The 18,285-nt window shown below is 32.6% G+C and overlaps 1 protein-coding gene across 1 annotated transcript; it reads right to left on the bottom strand.

The window, feature by feature from the left end:
* Window positions 1-17: 17 nt before the first annotated feature.
* Window positions 18-17,996, bottom strand: LOC117124048. The gene is made up of 17 exons (XM_033270174.1): window positions 17,960-17,996; window positions 15,631-15,663; window positions 11,751-11,792; window positions 8,863-8,892; window positions 8,270-8,613; window positions 7,334-7,472; window positions 6,486-6,668; window positions 6,164-6,339; window positions 5,605-5,768; window positions 4,448-4,617; window positions 3,976-4,107; window positions 3,433-3,513; window positions 2,546-2,761; window positions 2,312-2,359; window positions 1,286-1,387; window positions 944-1,054; window positions 18-690 (listed from the first exon to the last, which is right to left on the bottom strand). The coding sequence occupies exons 5-17, from the start codon at window positions 8,576-8,578 to the stop codon at window positions 635-637; spliced, it is 1,887 nt and encodes a 628-aa protein (XP_033126065.1). The 5' UTR covers window positions 8,579-8,613; window positions 8,863-8,892; window positions 11,751-11,792; window positions 15,631-15,663; window positions 17,960-17,996; the 3' UTR covers window positions 18-634.
* Between the last annotated feature and the right edge of the window lie 289 nt (window positions 17,997-18,285).

Genomic DNA, 18,285 nt, shown 5'->3' on the forward strand with positions numbered 1-18,285 from the left:
AAAATGTTCTTGAATCAGATTTTGGCAGCCCTCCAAACAATCTTAAAATCTCTTCTCTCATAAACTCTGATTACCACAACTGAAAAAAATAATATCAAGAAAAGCAGGAAGACGACGACTTGACTTTTTCTTTTTATCATAATAGTAGTCAAAAAACACCATAGAAGAAAATGCAACATGTGAATAGTTATGTACACGCATGCATATTCCTTTATTTAAAATATTTAACAATAATATATTGGCTATACAAACATATATACCATCAAACCTTGAATAGAAGCCCTGGGATTTTGGTATTTTTTTTAGGAACCATAGAGCAAGATGGGCTTCTTTTCAAAATGAATACTGTAAATTTTAGATTTGCTACACGACTGTTTTCAACTGTAACATTCAAAATTCTGTTTAATTTTTTTTTTTTCAATTTTAACCATGCTAGTACAATGAAATAATATTGATACTGACACGCTCTCATAATAACAAAAAAATAATGTCAGTACAAAATTAAACTTACTGTACTGTCTCGGAAGAAGCCTGTATTATCTTGATTAAAAGCCCATGGGTTTCTATTCGAGGTGGGCTTCTTTTCGAGATTTCGTTGGCAAACTGGAGCTTCTTTTCGAGATTTTATGGTATATTAACACAGATAAAATGCATTCTCATTGGAGGTTGACCAAACATAAATTAAAACAGCTAGTGATTAAGAACAAATAACATTAATATTCTCAATAATTCATACAATTTATTGCATAAAAAGTTACTGTTATATATGTATATATAGCATGTACAATATTTGTGGATATGCACTGTATAATTACAAAGAAAAACCCAACCAATCACGGAATGCTAGCAAAAAAATAAAATTATGCAACCTTTAAATTATGACACCATTGTGTAAGAGGAGCCACATACATAATATACACAGATTGTGCAGGAACGAACTTACCACATGTTAATCCATCATCTCCTAGTATTAAAGGATCTGGGCAAGTACATACTGCACCATTAACGTTATTGATGCATGCGTGACTACAATATCCATTCATGACGTCACAGTCTAAAAAATGATTAATTTTTATATTGAAGGATCACAAAAGATAACAACCTAAAATTAACGACCATTCAATTTTGTGTATAGTTGACTTGCATGTTTCTTTTTTTTTTCTCTCTTTTGTCTTGCCTAACAATGAGACAGATTTTATTATGTACCTGTTTAGTCAAGAGTGAGTATGCGGCTATTAAAAAAACATTTGCACGTTTGAAATTTGAAAACGAATACTGTATTTACCAAGGTCAACTTTACAAATGGCTGGTAACACTTGTTGATTGCATGGGATGTCATCCAAAAAACCATCACGAAAATCAAGCTTACGACAAAACCGAGTGATATCTGCAAAAGCAAAATTAATTTTGTGTAAAACTACGAAAATGTCAAACCTTTTATTGCAGTTTTCTCCTTGATATATTAATTGAAGACACTTGACAAGACAATCAGAGGGACACCGTAATGGACCTTAAGCCCCTCCTCGTGGACCTTTTTGCTAAGCCCCTCCTCGTGGATATTGTTGCCAAGGTCCACAAACGGATAGCGTAATTGTACGTATCCACGTTCGTTTTTGGGACAATGCGCGTATTTGTTTGTTGGACGCGTGCATTCCTGCCACTGTTTTGATTGGTTAGTTATTAAGTTTGATTGACACTCCGAAAACGTTCATTAGGAAGAGGTGGAAAATAAACCTAATTATATAATCGTGACATACAGTACAAGTTAGAAAGTTGCTGGACGCTTCAAAATATGGCAGGTCGCAATCATAAAAATTCAACACAAAGACGACGAGAGTGGTGACAGTGAAGTTGATGGAAATAGTAATGACTAGGAGGTGACGGTGAAGACGATGGAAATAGTAATAGTAATGACTAGGATGATGATGTTTAATAATACTGTAATAAACATAATAATGGAAATAAAAATAATAATAACAATAATAATAATAACAATAATTATAATAATATTAATAATAATAATAATAAAAATAATAATAATAATAATAACAATAATAATAATAATAACAATAATAATAATAATAACAATAATAATAATAAAAATAATAATAAAAATAATAATAATAATAATAATAATAATAATAAAAATAATAATAATAACAATAATAATAATAATAATAATAAATAATAATATTTCCAGGCAATATAAAAAAAACGAATACAAAACAATTCCGAGGATTACCTAAACATACTAAAAGTTCTCCTACAATAAAACAAAACTTGCATTGAAAAATTAATGTACAATATTTACCTGAATGTTGCACAGAAACACCGAAGACGTTGACTGTTTTAAATGTGGCTGTAAAGATAAAATAAATAATCATTAGGTGTAAAATGCCCAAACATTAATGAAATGGTAGGAATATACTTTTTAAAACTTAATTTTTTTTTTTTTCTTTTTTTGCATTGGGACCAGAATTATGTGCTATACAAGTTTGCAGCCTTTACCGTTACCAGTAATTCATCAGTGTAAAATACTACTTACAGGAAAATACTTGGATTTCGCATATCTGAAGGCTTTCACCGTTATCAATCGACAGGCTAAGATATCGGCCAAATAAACCAGCGCAATCGATATTTATTTCTGGTCCATTTTGGACTTTTTCAGATGTGACAATCTCTGCACACATAGCATTCAAGGTAATATCTTCATTTAATCCAAAGCGAATTACACCTCCAATCATCCGGTGTGTGCAACAATCTGCAAAGACCAATGGGATAAACGGTTTCAATTGGTGGTCATTACTGAGTGATTACTGTATGTAGCTTATCTATTTCTGAATATATATTTTTCATTTGGATATTTTCATTTATATCTTTGCTAAGATTTGAATTCATCCTCAGTTTATTGGTACGGCGGCCAAGGGGGTAGGCCTATGTAACAAGGACAATACACTTTAACAATGCCAACTGAACGCAGAAGCTTGTATTATGACTTAATACTGTTAAGTTAATTAATCACGTAATTCTTGTATTTTGTGTAAAAATACTGTGCATTTATGGTAGAAATATTAATTGTTCCAAAACTCCAATGCGAGGTAGTGGATATTTAAACAGGAGAATGCCTATTCGTTAACACAGCATCCATGATGTTTAATTTGGGTGCACTTTATAGCCGGCAAAATAAACACACTAATTAGACCAAGTGTGAGGTTGATCAGTGTTGCCAATGAATACCAGTCTTAACAAAAATGTAGTAGTGTGGAGTAAGAACATTTTTCTTTCAAATACAAAGACTTCAAGTTGTTACTGACTATTGTAAGCTAATAATAATGACCAGATGGAAAATACTTCTCTTGCACCTGGTTTTGTGGTTATGTATAAAAGAGTGTAACCGTTCAGGTCGTAAGATATGGCCAACATTTTTCTTACCAGCTCTGTTATAAATCCGAACTCTTGTAATAGTCAGTGTCTCTTGTAAGTCAACTTTCCACCAATTAAAATTTTCAATAGCTAAAATTATTTTGAAACGATAGACAATGATAATAATAATAATAATAATGCTGCTGCTGCTACTGCTGCTGCTACTATGAAAATATGACAATAATAGGTAATAATAATATATATGACAATAATAGGTCATTTTTGTACATTTATTTGCTTTAGTAATCTTATAGATGGCATGTTAGTATATACATGTACCTTTTCTTTATTAACCAAATGTAAATATTACAAAAAGTGAACAAATTATATTTTCACAACATGAAAGAAGAAACCTGTAAAAAAAAAACGTAACCTGTAAAAAAAAAACGTTTCTATATCGCATGCAATCACAATCCTATCCAATCCTAAACGTTTTCTCCAGCGTAAAGGGCGAGCACGATCCCGGAATAGGCTTAACTAATTCAGTTGTCACAATCAGATTGCGGATTAATATAACCCATGTAAACTTGATATGTTGGAAGTTCTGCCTACCTGTATGTATACAGCTTCCTCCTGATGAATACTCACTGTCTGTGTTTCCGTCTATAGCACGCTCTGGCTGACCGCCATGAGCAACACTGCTTTGAGAAGCCGGTTTACCTTGTAAATCTAACTGGAAACCTCCTGAAATGTTTGGTTTACGTATGTTACATCGCACTTTACTTACAGAATTGAAAGATTTTGTTGCTGTACATTATAATCAACTAATCTGTGGCATAACAAAGAGGTCCGAGGCCCTGATTAAGGCTTCTTGGGTGCAAGTACCCTAGTGACCCGATCCTCGTCAGTTCCTGCATTTTTTAAAATAATTATACCGGTACTATACACTTATACAGGAGTGTTTATATTGTATCTTATTTAAGTAAGCCCTGCTCTAACTGTATAAGTTGTACATGCGTGACATGTATTTTTTAATGTAAGCACATTCATGTATACCTGATAGAATTCTTGAAATTTTCCTTACCAGTTTTCCAGGTATCTACAGTTTCCATACTGTTGTAAGTAAAGCATGGGTAAGCAATGCATTCTTCGTATGGACAAGGTGCGGGTATGCCTGGTTTAACAAGAAACCATCCTGTATCATTATCGCATCCATTGTAGGATTTGTTGATATACCACCTCCTAGCAGCATCTCTGTATCAAAAAATGAAGATGTCAACATTTTCAGTTTCTACCAATGAAGGATTGAAATTCCAGGTGAAATTTGCCAATTAATTTAATAAGTACTGTTTTATGTTGTATCGATCATTCCAAAATACATTAACAGATAACAAATGCAAAATGTGTATGTGTGTCACACATTTCGGGCCGATAACAACCTCGTATTGCTAAATACTGAAACAAATACTATAACTGTTGACTGGTTGTCTGAACTTCATCACCTTTCATGTGGGCTATATATTACAGTTGCATAATTTTCTTATAAAAAGAATAAAGAATAAAAAAAAAGACAAAACCGTAACACGGCTTAAAGTTGTACTTAACTTGTGCATGAAATATGAGTCGCGGATTCAGGAATTCAAAATGGAGGGTACCAGCAGTTACATCACAGATGTAGGATCTAGACCACTTGAACCCCACCATGGTTGGGGCTGAGGTGGAACATTTGTGATGTGGCACCTCTACATGGCCAGAAATTGCACTCTCATTCTTTTTAGGATGGGTTCCCCCTCACCCCGGTGGGGATCACCCCGCCCCTTGAATCCACCACTGAATATGGTAGCTTCTGTCTCTTTATAAAACAATAATTAAAAATATCAACTGGTAATAAACTAGAAATGCTGATTCTATGTTGCATAGCCTCCCCACGGTGTGATTTTTCTCTGAGAATTGATGAGTAGGAGTTTGAAACCAATCAGTTTTACGAAACAATTTTCTACATCAGTGATATGACAAGAATGAAGAAATATTACTATTTCAACTAAATTAGTTTTGGGAATTAAGAGTGTATTTAGCATAAATAAGTGGGAATGAATACACAACAAGGTTGATTAGACGTTAGTCTTATCATGGAGGTATAAAATTAATTTTATACCTCCATGGTCTTATATCGTACATATCATTGGCATAACAAGGTTTTGTATGTTTTATTATACAATTAAAAAGAACGTAATATCTTACGCGTGTCCTTCAATACTAAAGAAGTTTGTTTGAGAAGAAGGTAGGTCACTCCATGGTGAAGATATCAGGTTCTGGTTTTGGAAAAAGCTCATATGATTTGAACCAACGCCGTCAAAGATCATGTGCATGACCTCACTTCCATCCTCGTAAAGAGCTACCTTCACCTGTAATAATAATGATTAATAAATAATAGTAAGATTTAATAATAATATAATATTTATAATAAATATAATTTAATATATATATATATATATATATTTATATTTATATATATATATATATTTATATAATATTTTTTTATAATAACAATAATAAGCGCATAATCTACAGCAGTAGACCGGAAGCTCAACAAGCAGAAGTTTGTCAGTAGCAGAGCGAAGAGAATTATCACAATATAAATCACTCGCACCCCCCACCCCATTAAAGTCTTTTTCAAATTATTAGCATATACCGAACGTTATTGATTTTTTATCATGCCGTTAGTTTTATGTTAAATATACACTCGTGATTTATAGCCTGGAAGTTTGATAAATATGTTGAATGTTTATCAACTGTATACCTTTTGTATGTTGCTGTCATCCCAATGCCCTAGCAGTTCATTAACATAATTACGCGTATGTCTTTGATCTAGGCTCATTGCTTCAAACTGGCCATCGTTGAAGGATTCCGCAGTCGTATAAAGGTCCATCATATCTGATGTCGCCCCAGTTACTACTTTGAAGACCAGCTCAAATTCTGCCAATTAAAATTAACACTCGAGTATTGTAATTATTCGTAGCATACGTACTGTACAAATTATGTGAACTTTAACAACTCACAGGTCTACAGTATTGTAATTATCCTATATCATGTTATGCGTACAATGATGACGTTAATTCTACCTGAGGAGTGACTGATCCATATTGCAGTCCAGTTTTCTGGATTTATGTGTGCAAAGGCGTCATACTCATTGCCGTCAAGCAATCTTGTTTCTAGGACTACGCAACCTCCACTGGCTTCGTTCCACATATACATTTCTGGCAGATTTCCGTAAATATTTGGCCCAATCTTTACCCACGAAGACTCTGTTAACATAGATCATAATAATAATAATAATAATAATAATAATAATAATAATAATAATAATAATGATAATAATAATAATTAATAATAATAATAGATAATAATAATAATAATAATAATAATAATAATAATAATAATAATAAAGCGCACAAATCCACTGCAGTAGTGCTCAAGGTAGTCCGTCGTTCACACTTCTACACACTCAGAATTTTACCTTCCAATCGACGAATGATCGATTAATCCATCTATCAATCAGAGTCAATCAGTTAGTCAATCGGTAAGACGGTTAGTCGGTCGGTTGTTCGGTTGGACTGTCAGTCAATCAGTCAATAGTGCAATAAATTATTCAATCAGTCAGTTACAGAATCAGTCAATCATTCAATCAGACATTCATGATTTAACTGTCAAATTTATTTATTTATATTATTTATTGATTATTTATTCGGCAAAATACAAAGATACAAAATCTGAACAGACAATTAAGATGTAAAAGCCGATTAGAAGCAAAAGCACAAAAATTCTGTCACTAATAAGGTGTGCTTCTCCAGAATTATAAATAGGCCTACATGAAGACAAGCACAATCAAAAAGACAATTACAAGTTCAAAAAACATCTCCATGACAATTTAAATATTGCTTTAAAAGAAGTTTAATATTAAGGAACGCACTATGGCATCCGAGGATCTCAAATCGCATTCCTATGCCGCCATTCCAACTTGTTGGGTGCAGTCGCACGTAGCGTGCTAATGTAGCGTTTGGCAACATGTTTGTCACCGGTGTGTCGTCATCTAAATTGCCATCGAAAACCTATTAGAAAACATAATAAAACTAACAGTATTTAAAAGGGACTTTTTTGACTAACTTAAATTATTATTACACGTCAAGCTTTCGTCAGCATACTGTAGTATGCTGCCTTGACCTGCACCCGATAAAGCCAGCTACCATAAACTACTGACGGAGAGTCGTGTAACCAAAACATGCTAAAAGTGTACTTTTTAGGTCAGTAGCGGATTCAAGGGGAGGGGATAAGGGAAGCTGCAACCCCGCGCCTAAATTTTTCAAAACAATTTTTTTAAATGGGGAAAAAGAAAATTATATGTAAAGTCTGAGAGTGCCATTTGTGTCCATCTATCTACAGACACAATAATCATAAATGTTCTTCTCTCAGCCCCAATCATGGTGTGACTGAAGTGGTGTAGACCCTCCATCTGTGAAAGTCCCTCCCTGGGCCTAATTCAGCCAATGGCTGCCAAGGATTCATATGTTGTACTGCTCTTGTTTTTTACTTTTCAATAAAAAATACCGAAATATATGTAACTAAATTGCTCCTATTTTATTTCCTTTAATGGATAAATTATCGTTTTTATTTTTGTTGTTGTAGTTGTTTGTTGATGTTATTGTTAATCTTGTTCGAATTCACTCTATAGAGTTCTTGAACAAACAAAACGGAGAAAGATACGAATGAAAGAAGGGTATAGAAGAAGGATATAGAATGAGTTGAAATCTGTTATGGAACTCATGCTATTTCTTACTCTTTTTATAATTACTTGTATATTATGTATGTACGATAAAATCAACTACGTGTTCGTCGTGTAATAACAAACCTGTGAATTTCCTTCAGTGTCTAAAATAGTTCTCCAACTTTCACCATCCATGCTTATGAGGATCTCAAATGCAGTAACCAATTTGTTTTTGGTGGCCATTCCTTGCGTGATAACACCGGTGACAATTTTTACTCCACCTAGGTTAGTTTGAATCCATTGTTCTTGGTTGTTCTCGTTTGCTCGCCATCCCGCCTCGCCATTACCATCGCTTGGCATGTGAAGCCGCGCACGATGTGGTCCTTGGGATGATGACTTCGAACTAGATGCTTGAATATGGATATCCGGAATTGCGTAGGATTCCATGCCCATTGCCTCTTGACAAGCTATATTCACCACGTGTGGACCTAAAACATTTTCAATTTATAGATTATGTATTTTTTTAAACGAAACGTAACAAAAATACTCAACAAACATCGGATGTGAAAATGTACAGGTTATTAGCTTTACAGATATTCAACGGATGAACAGGGAAAGTAAAATAAATTAATGTAACAGTGCATGTTCCTCGTCAATTATATAAAAATACACAAATGCAAGTTCTGCGTTTTCACCAAACATAAAGTGGATATTTTTCGTCTTCTTTTTCTACTTACCATCTGTTGAAACTCGTGTTGTTGCCGGATCTGTTGGAGATAAATTATTTTAATGTAAGAAAAAAAAACCCGTTTTTATAATTAAGTAGTAATAATTCATTGGGAGGGGAGGGGGTAAAATAAATTAATGTAACAGAAATATATTATGGTCCTCATTAATTATATGAAAATACACAAATGCAAGTCTTTTGGCTTTTTCGCCAAACCTAAAGTGGATGTTATTATTAAATAGATAACAAATAGAAACAATAAATATGGGCCTATGTCATGTCCTACGGCCGGGACGCGACCAATAAGGGTCCCGGCAAAAAAGCATTCAATATAATTCAATTCTAAGATGTGGAAATATAAATTTGCCCTATCATTACCTGCTTCATGATAACGCCAAGCCTACAAGTACAGCTGCTATCACCATGCTATAACAGGGTTTTCAAACATGAACAAATCAGAACGGAGCAGGGCTACCGTAAATGCTTGCGCCGCGGGCAAATTTTGTTTCGTAGGTAAGTTTAAAATGTCATGAATTATTCATAACTCGTGATATGTTGTTAATAACAGCATGGAATGTTGGCATAAGAGGAAAGGTATGGCCAATTTTAAATTTATACGAAAAGGTTAAAAGTAAAGTTAAATTTGTGTCAATTGAAACATAATATTTTGAAGTTACGGAAGGTTTAAAGCAAGGATGTGTTTTGTCACCGATACTCTTTTCAATATACATGAATAAGTTAGCAAAAAGACTTCGGTTGGCTAATTGTGAAGTTTGTATTAATGAAACGCAAATGGGCTGTTTATTTTTGCCGATGATGTCGTACTATTAGCAAACAATTCCAATGAGTTGCAAAACATGTTAGACATTGCAAATGATTTTAGTAATAAATATAGATTAAGGTTTAATCATAAAAAATCAAATGTATTGTTTGTGGGGAAGAGAGTGAATGATAAAAGGCTCTGGCAATTGGGTGAAGAGAACATTATTGAGGTTGACACATACAAATATTCATGCTGTATAATATCACGAAATTTGTTAGATCACCAGCACATAAATGAAGTAATAAATCGAGGTATTAAAATAATAGGGTATATTCTTCAATTTATCCTAAACGACCAAGATGATTTAACAAGGTTTACTATGGGAACATTTTATGGAAGGCTGTTGGTATTTCCTCAATTAATTATGCTTGTTCAACCTGGTCTGGAGGTAAAAATGATATTGAACGTTTAGAAAGTTTACAAATAAATATGGCCAAGATTTATACTTAGGGCGCCAAGATACACAAGCAAAGAGGTTTTATATACAAAATTAGGATGGCATCTCTTGAGAATTGAGGCAAATTATAAATCATTTCAACGTATTACTTTTCTTTATAGAGGGATAGAGAAATATTTACTTGATAAGATTGATTTTAAAGGTGCAAATCTAAAATTTAAAGCACTTTCTATCACTTTGCAACTCAACAGAGTATTTAAGTGGGTCGATGCCATAGACGAGATGTGCCCTTTTGTGCCTATCAGAAATCGAAGATTTAAACCATTTTTATTCATTTGTAGAAGGACTGTAATTAACAATATATATAAGAATTGATGAGTTAAATAAGCTTGAAATGAAGGTATAAAACACACCACCAAGATATTTGGAACTATTTTTTTAGTAGTGATTAAAATACAAAACTCAATATTTTACTAGGCAGCGACAATATATAATTCTCTGTGCCTTTATTTTTTTTTTAAATATATCACTTTTGATGATAAAATTGGTTTTTTTTTCTGTCTTTTGTGATTGTAATTTTGTCTTTTTATCGAATTGTATATTGCATGAGGGGGACAATATATATAAGAATTAATGAGTTAAATAAGCTTAAAATGAATGTATAAAAAACACCACCAAGATATTTGGTACTATTTTATTAGTAGTGATTTAAATACAAAACTCAATATTTTACTAGGCAGCGACAATATATAATGCTCTGTACCTTTATTTTATTTATTTTTTAAAATATTTCACTTTTGATGTTAAAATTGGTTTTTTTTCTGTCTTTTGTGATTGTAATTTTGTCTTTTTATCGAATTGTATATTGTATGAGGGGGTAGCTGACTTGAAAAAGTTATAGTGATTTGTTTGCTTAAGCTGCCCCCGACCTTGTTGTTGGTCTAATAAAACTGAAACTGAAAGTGCAGAATATGAAAAAAAAAAACGAATCAACCATTAACATTTTTGATATGGCTTGTAAGTCCTTTTTAAAAAGAGCATGGAAAGCGAGATGTGAAATTTTATTATATATTTTCATTCAAAACATTTAATTTGTTTAAATCCTTATCTTTTTTAAAAGTTTAAGAATTTAAATATTAATTACTCTTTTATTACTGGTGTGCATATAAAAAAATAATTCAAACATTTCTCTGCCATAATTTGAAATGTTGATATTTTAATGCTCTTTTCAATGTTAAACTTAAAAATTGTCATTTTACTGTTTTTTTCATGTATTGTTCGTGTTTATACTATATTGTGTTTTAATGTACCGGTACGAATGTACTGTGTTCTTTGAATATTTTATTGTGAACGCACCACTTCATAGTGTGTGCCACTATTAAAAAATGTACGGTTCAATAATATTATAATTATAACTCTTCTTAGATCATATTATTTTGCAATTTTTTGTTTGCTAAGCAATATGGATAAATTTGACTTAAAATGGACTTAAGACGAATTTAAGCCAATTTCTAGTTTGATAAATCTGACCCTAAGTTTGGCGCGGCGCTTATTCGAGAGCAGCGCTTATTCAAGCATTTACGGTATGCGCACGTGTGTTTACGCTGTCCTCTTGTGGGACCATAGGGGAAAAAATATCAATTGGATGGAATAATCAGTCATTACACCTTTTACTTACCATCTGTTGTAATTCGTTGTGTTGTTACCAGATCCGTTGGAACTAAATTATTTAGATGTAAGAACAATTCTTATATAATACTTATACTTATATAATTATACATAATTATTTAAAAAAAACAAAAAACATTAAAAATATTATTAAGACAATTATTAAGAATGTTATCCAATATTCCTTACTGTAATAATAATAATTATTCTAATAATCATAACGGTCATTGTAACAATAAGTATAAATATAATTGTAAAAACAGCGATAATATTAATTTATAATAATCATAATGATGATGATGATAAGAATAACGATAAAATAATAATATTATTATTATTATTATTTATTGTAAAATAACTCTAAAACCATAAATAATGATTTGCAATATAAATCTTATAATGCGTACATATCCATCCAACAACAACAACAATAATAATAATAATAATAATAATAATAATAATAATAATAATAATAATAATAAGTATGATACTTATAACGATAAGTATAATGATAAAAATGATAGTATTATTATTAATTAAGTAAAATAAATCTACTTTACTATAAGTAATAATTAGTAAAATAAATAAGGCGTACACATAGTACACATTCATTCAATAATAATAACAATAATAATAATAATAATAATATGATGGCAAATGGCAATGACTTATGAGAAGCGATGTAGAAATGTCGAAATAACATAAACGAATAAAAATCATTACAAAAAGTAAAAATAAAAATATGTAAATCCCTGAAGTGAAAATGAAGATACCTTTGTTATTGTCCTGACGTAAAACCACTACATAATAATAATAATAATAATAATAATAATAATAATAATAATAATAATAGTAATAATAATTATAATTATAATAATAATAATAGTAATAATTGTAATAACTAAATATTCATTTAGATGAGTTTAGTTTCGAGATATCTGATCTGTGGCATTTGCCTTGAATGGTCCATAATCGACACCAAAATGTAATCAGTTCATCTTTGGAATGCCTTTTATTGTATCCAGTTGTACACCTGCCATTTACTGACATGTTCTAGCTTAACTTGTTGGCAAGTTTTAATTTCATAGCTGACAACCAAAATACATTTAATGTATTGGTGTTGAAATAGAATTATGGAGATTTGGTTTTTAGCGTCACATGTTTAAATGTAAAAATGAATTAAAAACATTCCCAATAAGCTCCGAAAAAAAGTGAAGTTAGTACATATAAAACGCTGTACACATTTAATGTAATTGCACTAATTTAAATATTCATCATATAGAGAATGTTTCTGGCTACGGTAATACGGTAAACTTATCCTTTAAATGGTCTTCATATCCACACCCTACTTCGGATCGTGACCAAAATTGACACATTTCTTTATTAAAATGTGATAAACTATTCTGCCAATTGTCATTTTTATCCATAGATCCATTAAAAAAAAAATATAGATATTTAGGTTCTGGGACCTTTTGGCCCTCAAATGCACACCCGAATTTGGATCGTCACCACCACTCCATAATTTCTTCCTTGTATCTTGGTTTAGCTTTCACAAAAGTTTCATTTATACCAGTTGATTAATTCTTGAAATATCTGGTCTGGGACGTTTTCCCTTAAATGATCCTCATATCCACACCCTACTCAGGATGGTCATCAAAATCTAAACATTTCTTCATCGAAACATGACAAACAATTGTGGGTAGTGTCATTTATAGCCATTGGTTATTTTTAGAGATATTTAGGTCTGGGAACTTAGGATTTTAAATGACCCTCAAATGCACACTTCCTTGTAAGTTGCTTAAACTTTCACAAAAGTTTCATTCAGATAGGTTGATTATTTTTTAAGTATCTGGGTTGGGACGTTTTCCTTTGAATGGTCCTCATATTCGTACACTAGTCCGGATGGTCACCAAAATTGAATAAGCTCATCCCAGGGTCATACCTGACAATTCCTGTAACTTCTATTTAAGATCTGTGCAGCTGTTTTTGAGATATTTTGAACACAAGAAACACGTACGACCTTAAAAATGAGTACCTAATAATGAGTACCTAAAAGGTACATGTGGCTACTGAGCTCATACATTAATAAGAAATACTGGTGTGGCGCTTATCATGCACTTTCCCATGTTACATATCTCACATTCCCGTAGCACAGTAGGCCTATCATAGGTAATATGTCATAGTAAATTAACACTTTAATAAAATTAAAAAAAAAATGTTTGTATTCTTTGTTATTTAACACTATTTATTACAGAAAACGTATTTTAAAAAACTTGTTATCACTTGCAAATTGACATCTTATTGAACATTTCAAACATTTTTGCCTGCAATCTGGATGTTTAATTTTGTGAATGAAATTTTCCCAAATAGTTGTCTGTACTGAACACGATGGATCAATCAGCATACATTGTGTAATATTTTTAGCCCATTTCTAGTGTTGAACTGTTTGGTTCCTGAAAGCTGTATAACCTTAGGTTTTATGTTTACGGGTTGAGTGTTGCTTACACTCAAATTCAAAGAATGTTTTGGGTTGATAAATTCCTAAATTTGGAATGGTATCTCTTCCAACTGCTTTATTTAGATTTTTTATTTTATAAGAATATTGGTCCCAAAATCCCTCATCTTCACTGGACTTTGGTTTTCAATAGTTCTGGAATTCAGTGTGATATGAAGCAGAAAAAACAGTTTCTTGAAAATTGTCCGCAGTGGTTTGTAATTGTAATTTGAAGTACTGATTTGTATTTGTTTTTAACTGGAGATACAATATGAATGTAGGCTTCCCATGTCTTTTTTTTGCCATATTTTTCAGTTCATTAACTTGAAATGATAAAGTATAAAATGCAAAATTAATTATTCATGGTAAAAAAGTTTGAAAGGCAAATGGGGATAACCCATAAAACAGCAAACGGCCATATAATGCAAAACAATTTAAAATTATATATATATATGTGTGTGTGTATATATTATTAATTTAAGATATATTTTAATATTTAAAATATATTATGTTAATAAAATATTATATATATTATATTATATTATTATTTCTTTATATGTATGTATGTATATAAGTATTTACATTTGTTTATATTTTATTTATATTGTTTATTAATTTGTATATAATGTATAGAATGCATTAATATTATTTAATATACTGTAGATAATAGCATAAATATTACATATATAAGAATTAAATAATTTATTCATATATAATTTGTTGTTATATATTTATATTGTTACCAATTGGTAGTCGGCTCGTGATAAAATGTGTCGACTGGTACCGAGATTCACAGTCACTTACCTCGGCAAACCATTCGATGACATAGTAGCTACTTTCAGTAGCCACAAAAATTTAAGTGACCCTCAAGTTCACACCCAAATTTGAATCGTGACTAACGCTTGGTGATTTCTTCCTTGTAACTCGTTTATGCTTTCACGAAAGTTTCATTTATATTAGTTGATTAGTTTTTGAGATATCTTGTCTAGGACGTTTGTTCTAAATCCCTTTTAAATGACCCTCACATCCACACCTTATTCCGGACCGTCACCAAAATTGAATAATTCCTTCATTGGGTTATACCTAACCCTTTCTGTAATTATCGGTTATGTCTGTGCAGCCGTTTTTGCGATAGGCCTATGTCGTACAAAAAAAAAAACAAAAAAAAAAACCACACACACACGAAAACACACCAAAACGTGAAACACACAAACAAACTTACACGACTGAAAACATATAGGTAAATATACCGTGATAGTATTAGTACTGTAATAGTAAGTGAAATCAATTTAATTAGTGTATGTTCCTCGTCAATTATGAAAATACACAAATGCAAGTCTTTCCGCTTTTACGCCAGACATAAAATGGATACCTTTCATCTTCTTCTTTTACTTACCATCTGTTGAAACTTGTTGTGTTGTTACCGGATCTGTTGGAGATAAATTATTATTCTGTAGGAAAACTGCCTTTTTATAAATATGTAATTATTATCACATAACCACCATCACAGCACTATACAACAAGTCTTATCTTATATTAAGCTCGGTTTCCAACGAATCGCTCAACCTATCGGCGACAGTCGTCGACAGATTTTTTGAAGGTTGAAGGGTCGTGACAAAGTGCGAGCCAATGCGCGAGCCATGCGAGCCAGCGAGCCATGCGACCGGGAAGCTTTGCCTGTGTAGTCCAGTCATGCGCAGTACATACACTTTTTCGAATCGTCGATCCGGAAGTAATCAGCGCTGCAGAGATGTTGTTAAAATACAGATATACAGATACATACATACAGATATATTTATATATATGTACTGTATTTATTGATATATCTATTTATATATATATATATTATTTTATTTAAGGGGGTTACAACGAACAACCCAAAAACTGAAGAAGGTCCACATTTAAAAACGAAAAAATTGATATTCGTAGATATTACAATGTTCTCCAGAGTACAAGCCAGAAGTATTTCAAGTCGGCATCTCTTAAAGCCCCATTCCCGGCAAAATTTCACTAAAAATGACTTTTTTTTAGAAAATATGCATTTGCATTACTCCAATTATAACAATAACAATATGTACGTTATTGTATAATGGTTTCCAAAGATTCTATTTTCCACTGAAATGAACCTCCCCCAAATTTAGTCACGCTACGGGCCTGTGTACGCAGGATTTTTTTTTTATTGGGTGTGGGTGCGAATTTGTATTAGAGAGTGAACAAAATGGCTCCTGGGGGGCAGCCTCGGGGAGAAAATCCTGCTGGGATCGAGGGGGCGGAGGTCTTATTTAATCAATTTCTGAAGATGCATGTATTAAAAGTTTTTCAGTGATGGATCCAGGAATTTGAAGAGGGGGGGGGGGGTGTAGTCTTAGGGGGAGACTTTTATTATTATGATATTTAGGATTATGGCACCTTTAATTTGCGGAAATTTGCACTCTCATACAATTTGAATATCTTTTTTTCGCCCATTTTTGTATTTTTTAATTTTGAAATATTTAGTGGGGACGGGATGACTAGGCCTCCTGGAATCCACCACTATCAGTGGCGGATCTAGGAATTCGAAATAAAGGGGACAAGGAAATGGCACTCTCAGAAATTTGAATATAAATTTCTTTTCTTCTTTTTAAATAATTTTGACAATATTATATTGAAAATGAGTTTTTTACGCGGTGAATCATTGACACGCGCAAGCGGCAGAGAACGAATTAAGGCGGCCCTAGTTGGAAACTAATCTGATTGGTCAAGGGGATTTGGTGAATGGATTTCTGGTGTATGCGAGAGTGATTTTTTAATTTTCTACCCTGGAAAATGTGGACCTTTGGTAATTTGGGGTAGGGGTGCGAAGGCACCCTTCGCACACCCCCCACCCCAACCAGTGGCGTATTTAGGTGAATGTGCGGGCGCACACTCCTCCAAAAATTCGTCGCTCACATCACGAACTAACACAATTAAATTCAATTGTGTTAGTTCGTGAAATCAAAAAAGCGCGTCAAAATACGCGCTGTTGTTGACTTTTTGTGTGGTAAAGAATACAAAATTGCTTGACAACCAATACGCGCTCGTTTTGACGCGCTACTGTGATTTCACGAACTAATACAATCTACTTTGATTGTGTTAGTTCGTGATGTGAGCGACGAATTACTTGCCCCCCCCCCCGTCGCCCCAAAAGAAAATCCCGGTCAAGTAGTTAAAATCACCTTATTTTGTGAATTAGCTCCCCTCAACTGATCATCGAGCCCCCATTTCTAGATACACAACTGCCCAACCCCCACCCCGTCCGACGCGTACGGGTCTTGTAATAAATACTAATGATAATCGGATCTGTAACTAATTTAAGAGAGGAATATTCGGTCTCAGCAGCTGTTCTAAACTAATCAAGCAAATGTGGCCGAACAGGAGGATGAAAACCACCTCAACCCCACCATGGTTGGTGCTGAGATGAGAAAATTTATGATTTTAGCACTAGATGGCCTGAAATGGCACTCTCAGACTTATACTATAATGAATATAATGTAATGTAGTATTAAGGTTCAATAGTATTAACTTATAACATAACCATTGGAATTTGTTATTGATACCTTTCACTTGATACCAAACCTGTTGAATATCTCATACACAAAAGTTTAGGTACTTATACGACGCTGTCGTTTTGTTGGACATTTGCAACAGCATCCTTAGGGCGGAAAGGTCCGTTGAAGTAGTAAAGATAGAACACATCCTGTACTTACCATATGTTGTTACACGGTGTGTTGTAACCGGATCCTCTGGAGCTAAATATTTGAATGTAAGAAAATATGCAAATGACAAATGAATAATATTAATGATGATCAGTTGATGGAAAATTTGTTTATTATATAGGCCTAAATAGTCAATTGATCGGTCGATGTTGCATCTTTTGGAAGAGTGGGGCTACTCCGATGCTGGTTCATTCAAGTCATTTTAGCCAATGTCGTTGTGGAATGATGTGAGCATGCGATGGCTAGGTAGTCACTGACCAGTAAATGTTCCATTAAATTCGAAACTTTTTTTGGTGGAAAATATTAATATGTTTGAT

The sequence above is a fragment of the Anneissia japonica genome, unplaced genomic scaffold, assembly GCF_011630105.1.
Source record: "Anneissia japonica isolate Jap-2015-1 unplaced genomic scaffold, ASM1163010v1 scaffold522_len1101056_cov227, whole genome shotgun sequence".
Classification (NCBI taxonomy): Eukaryota; Metazoa; Echinodermata; class Crinoidea; order Comatulida; family Comatulidae; genus Anneissia; species Anneissia japonica.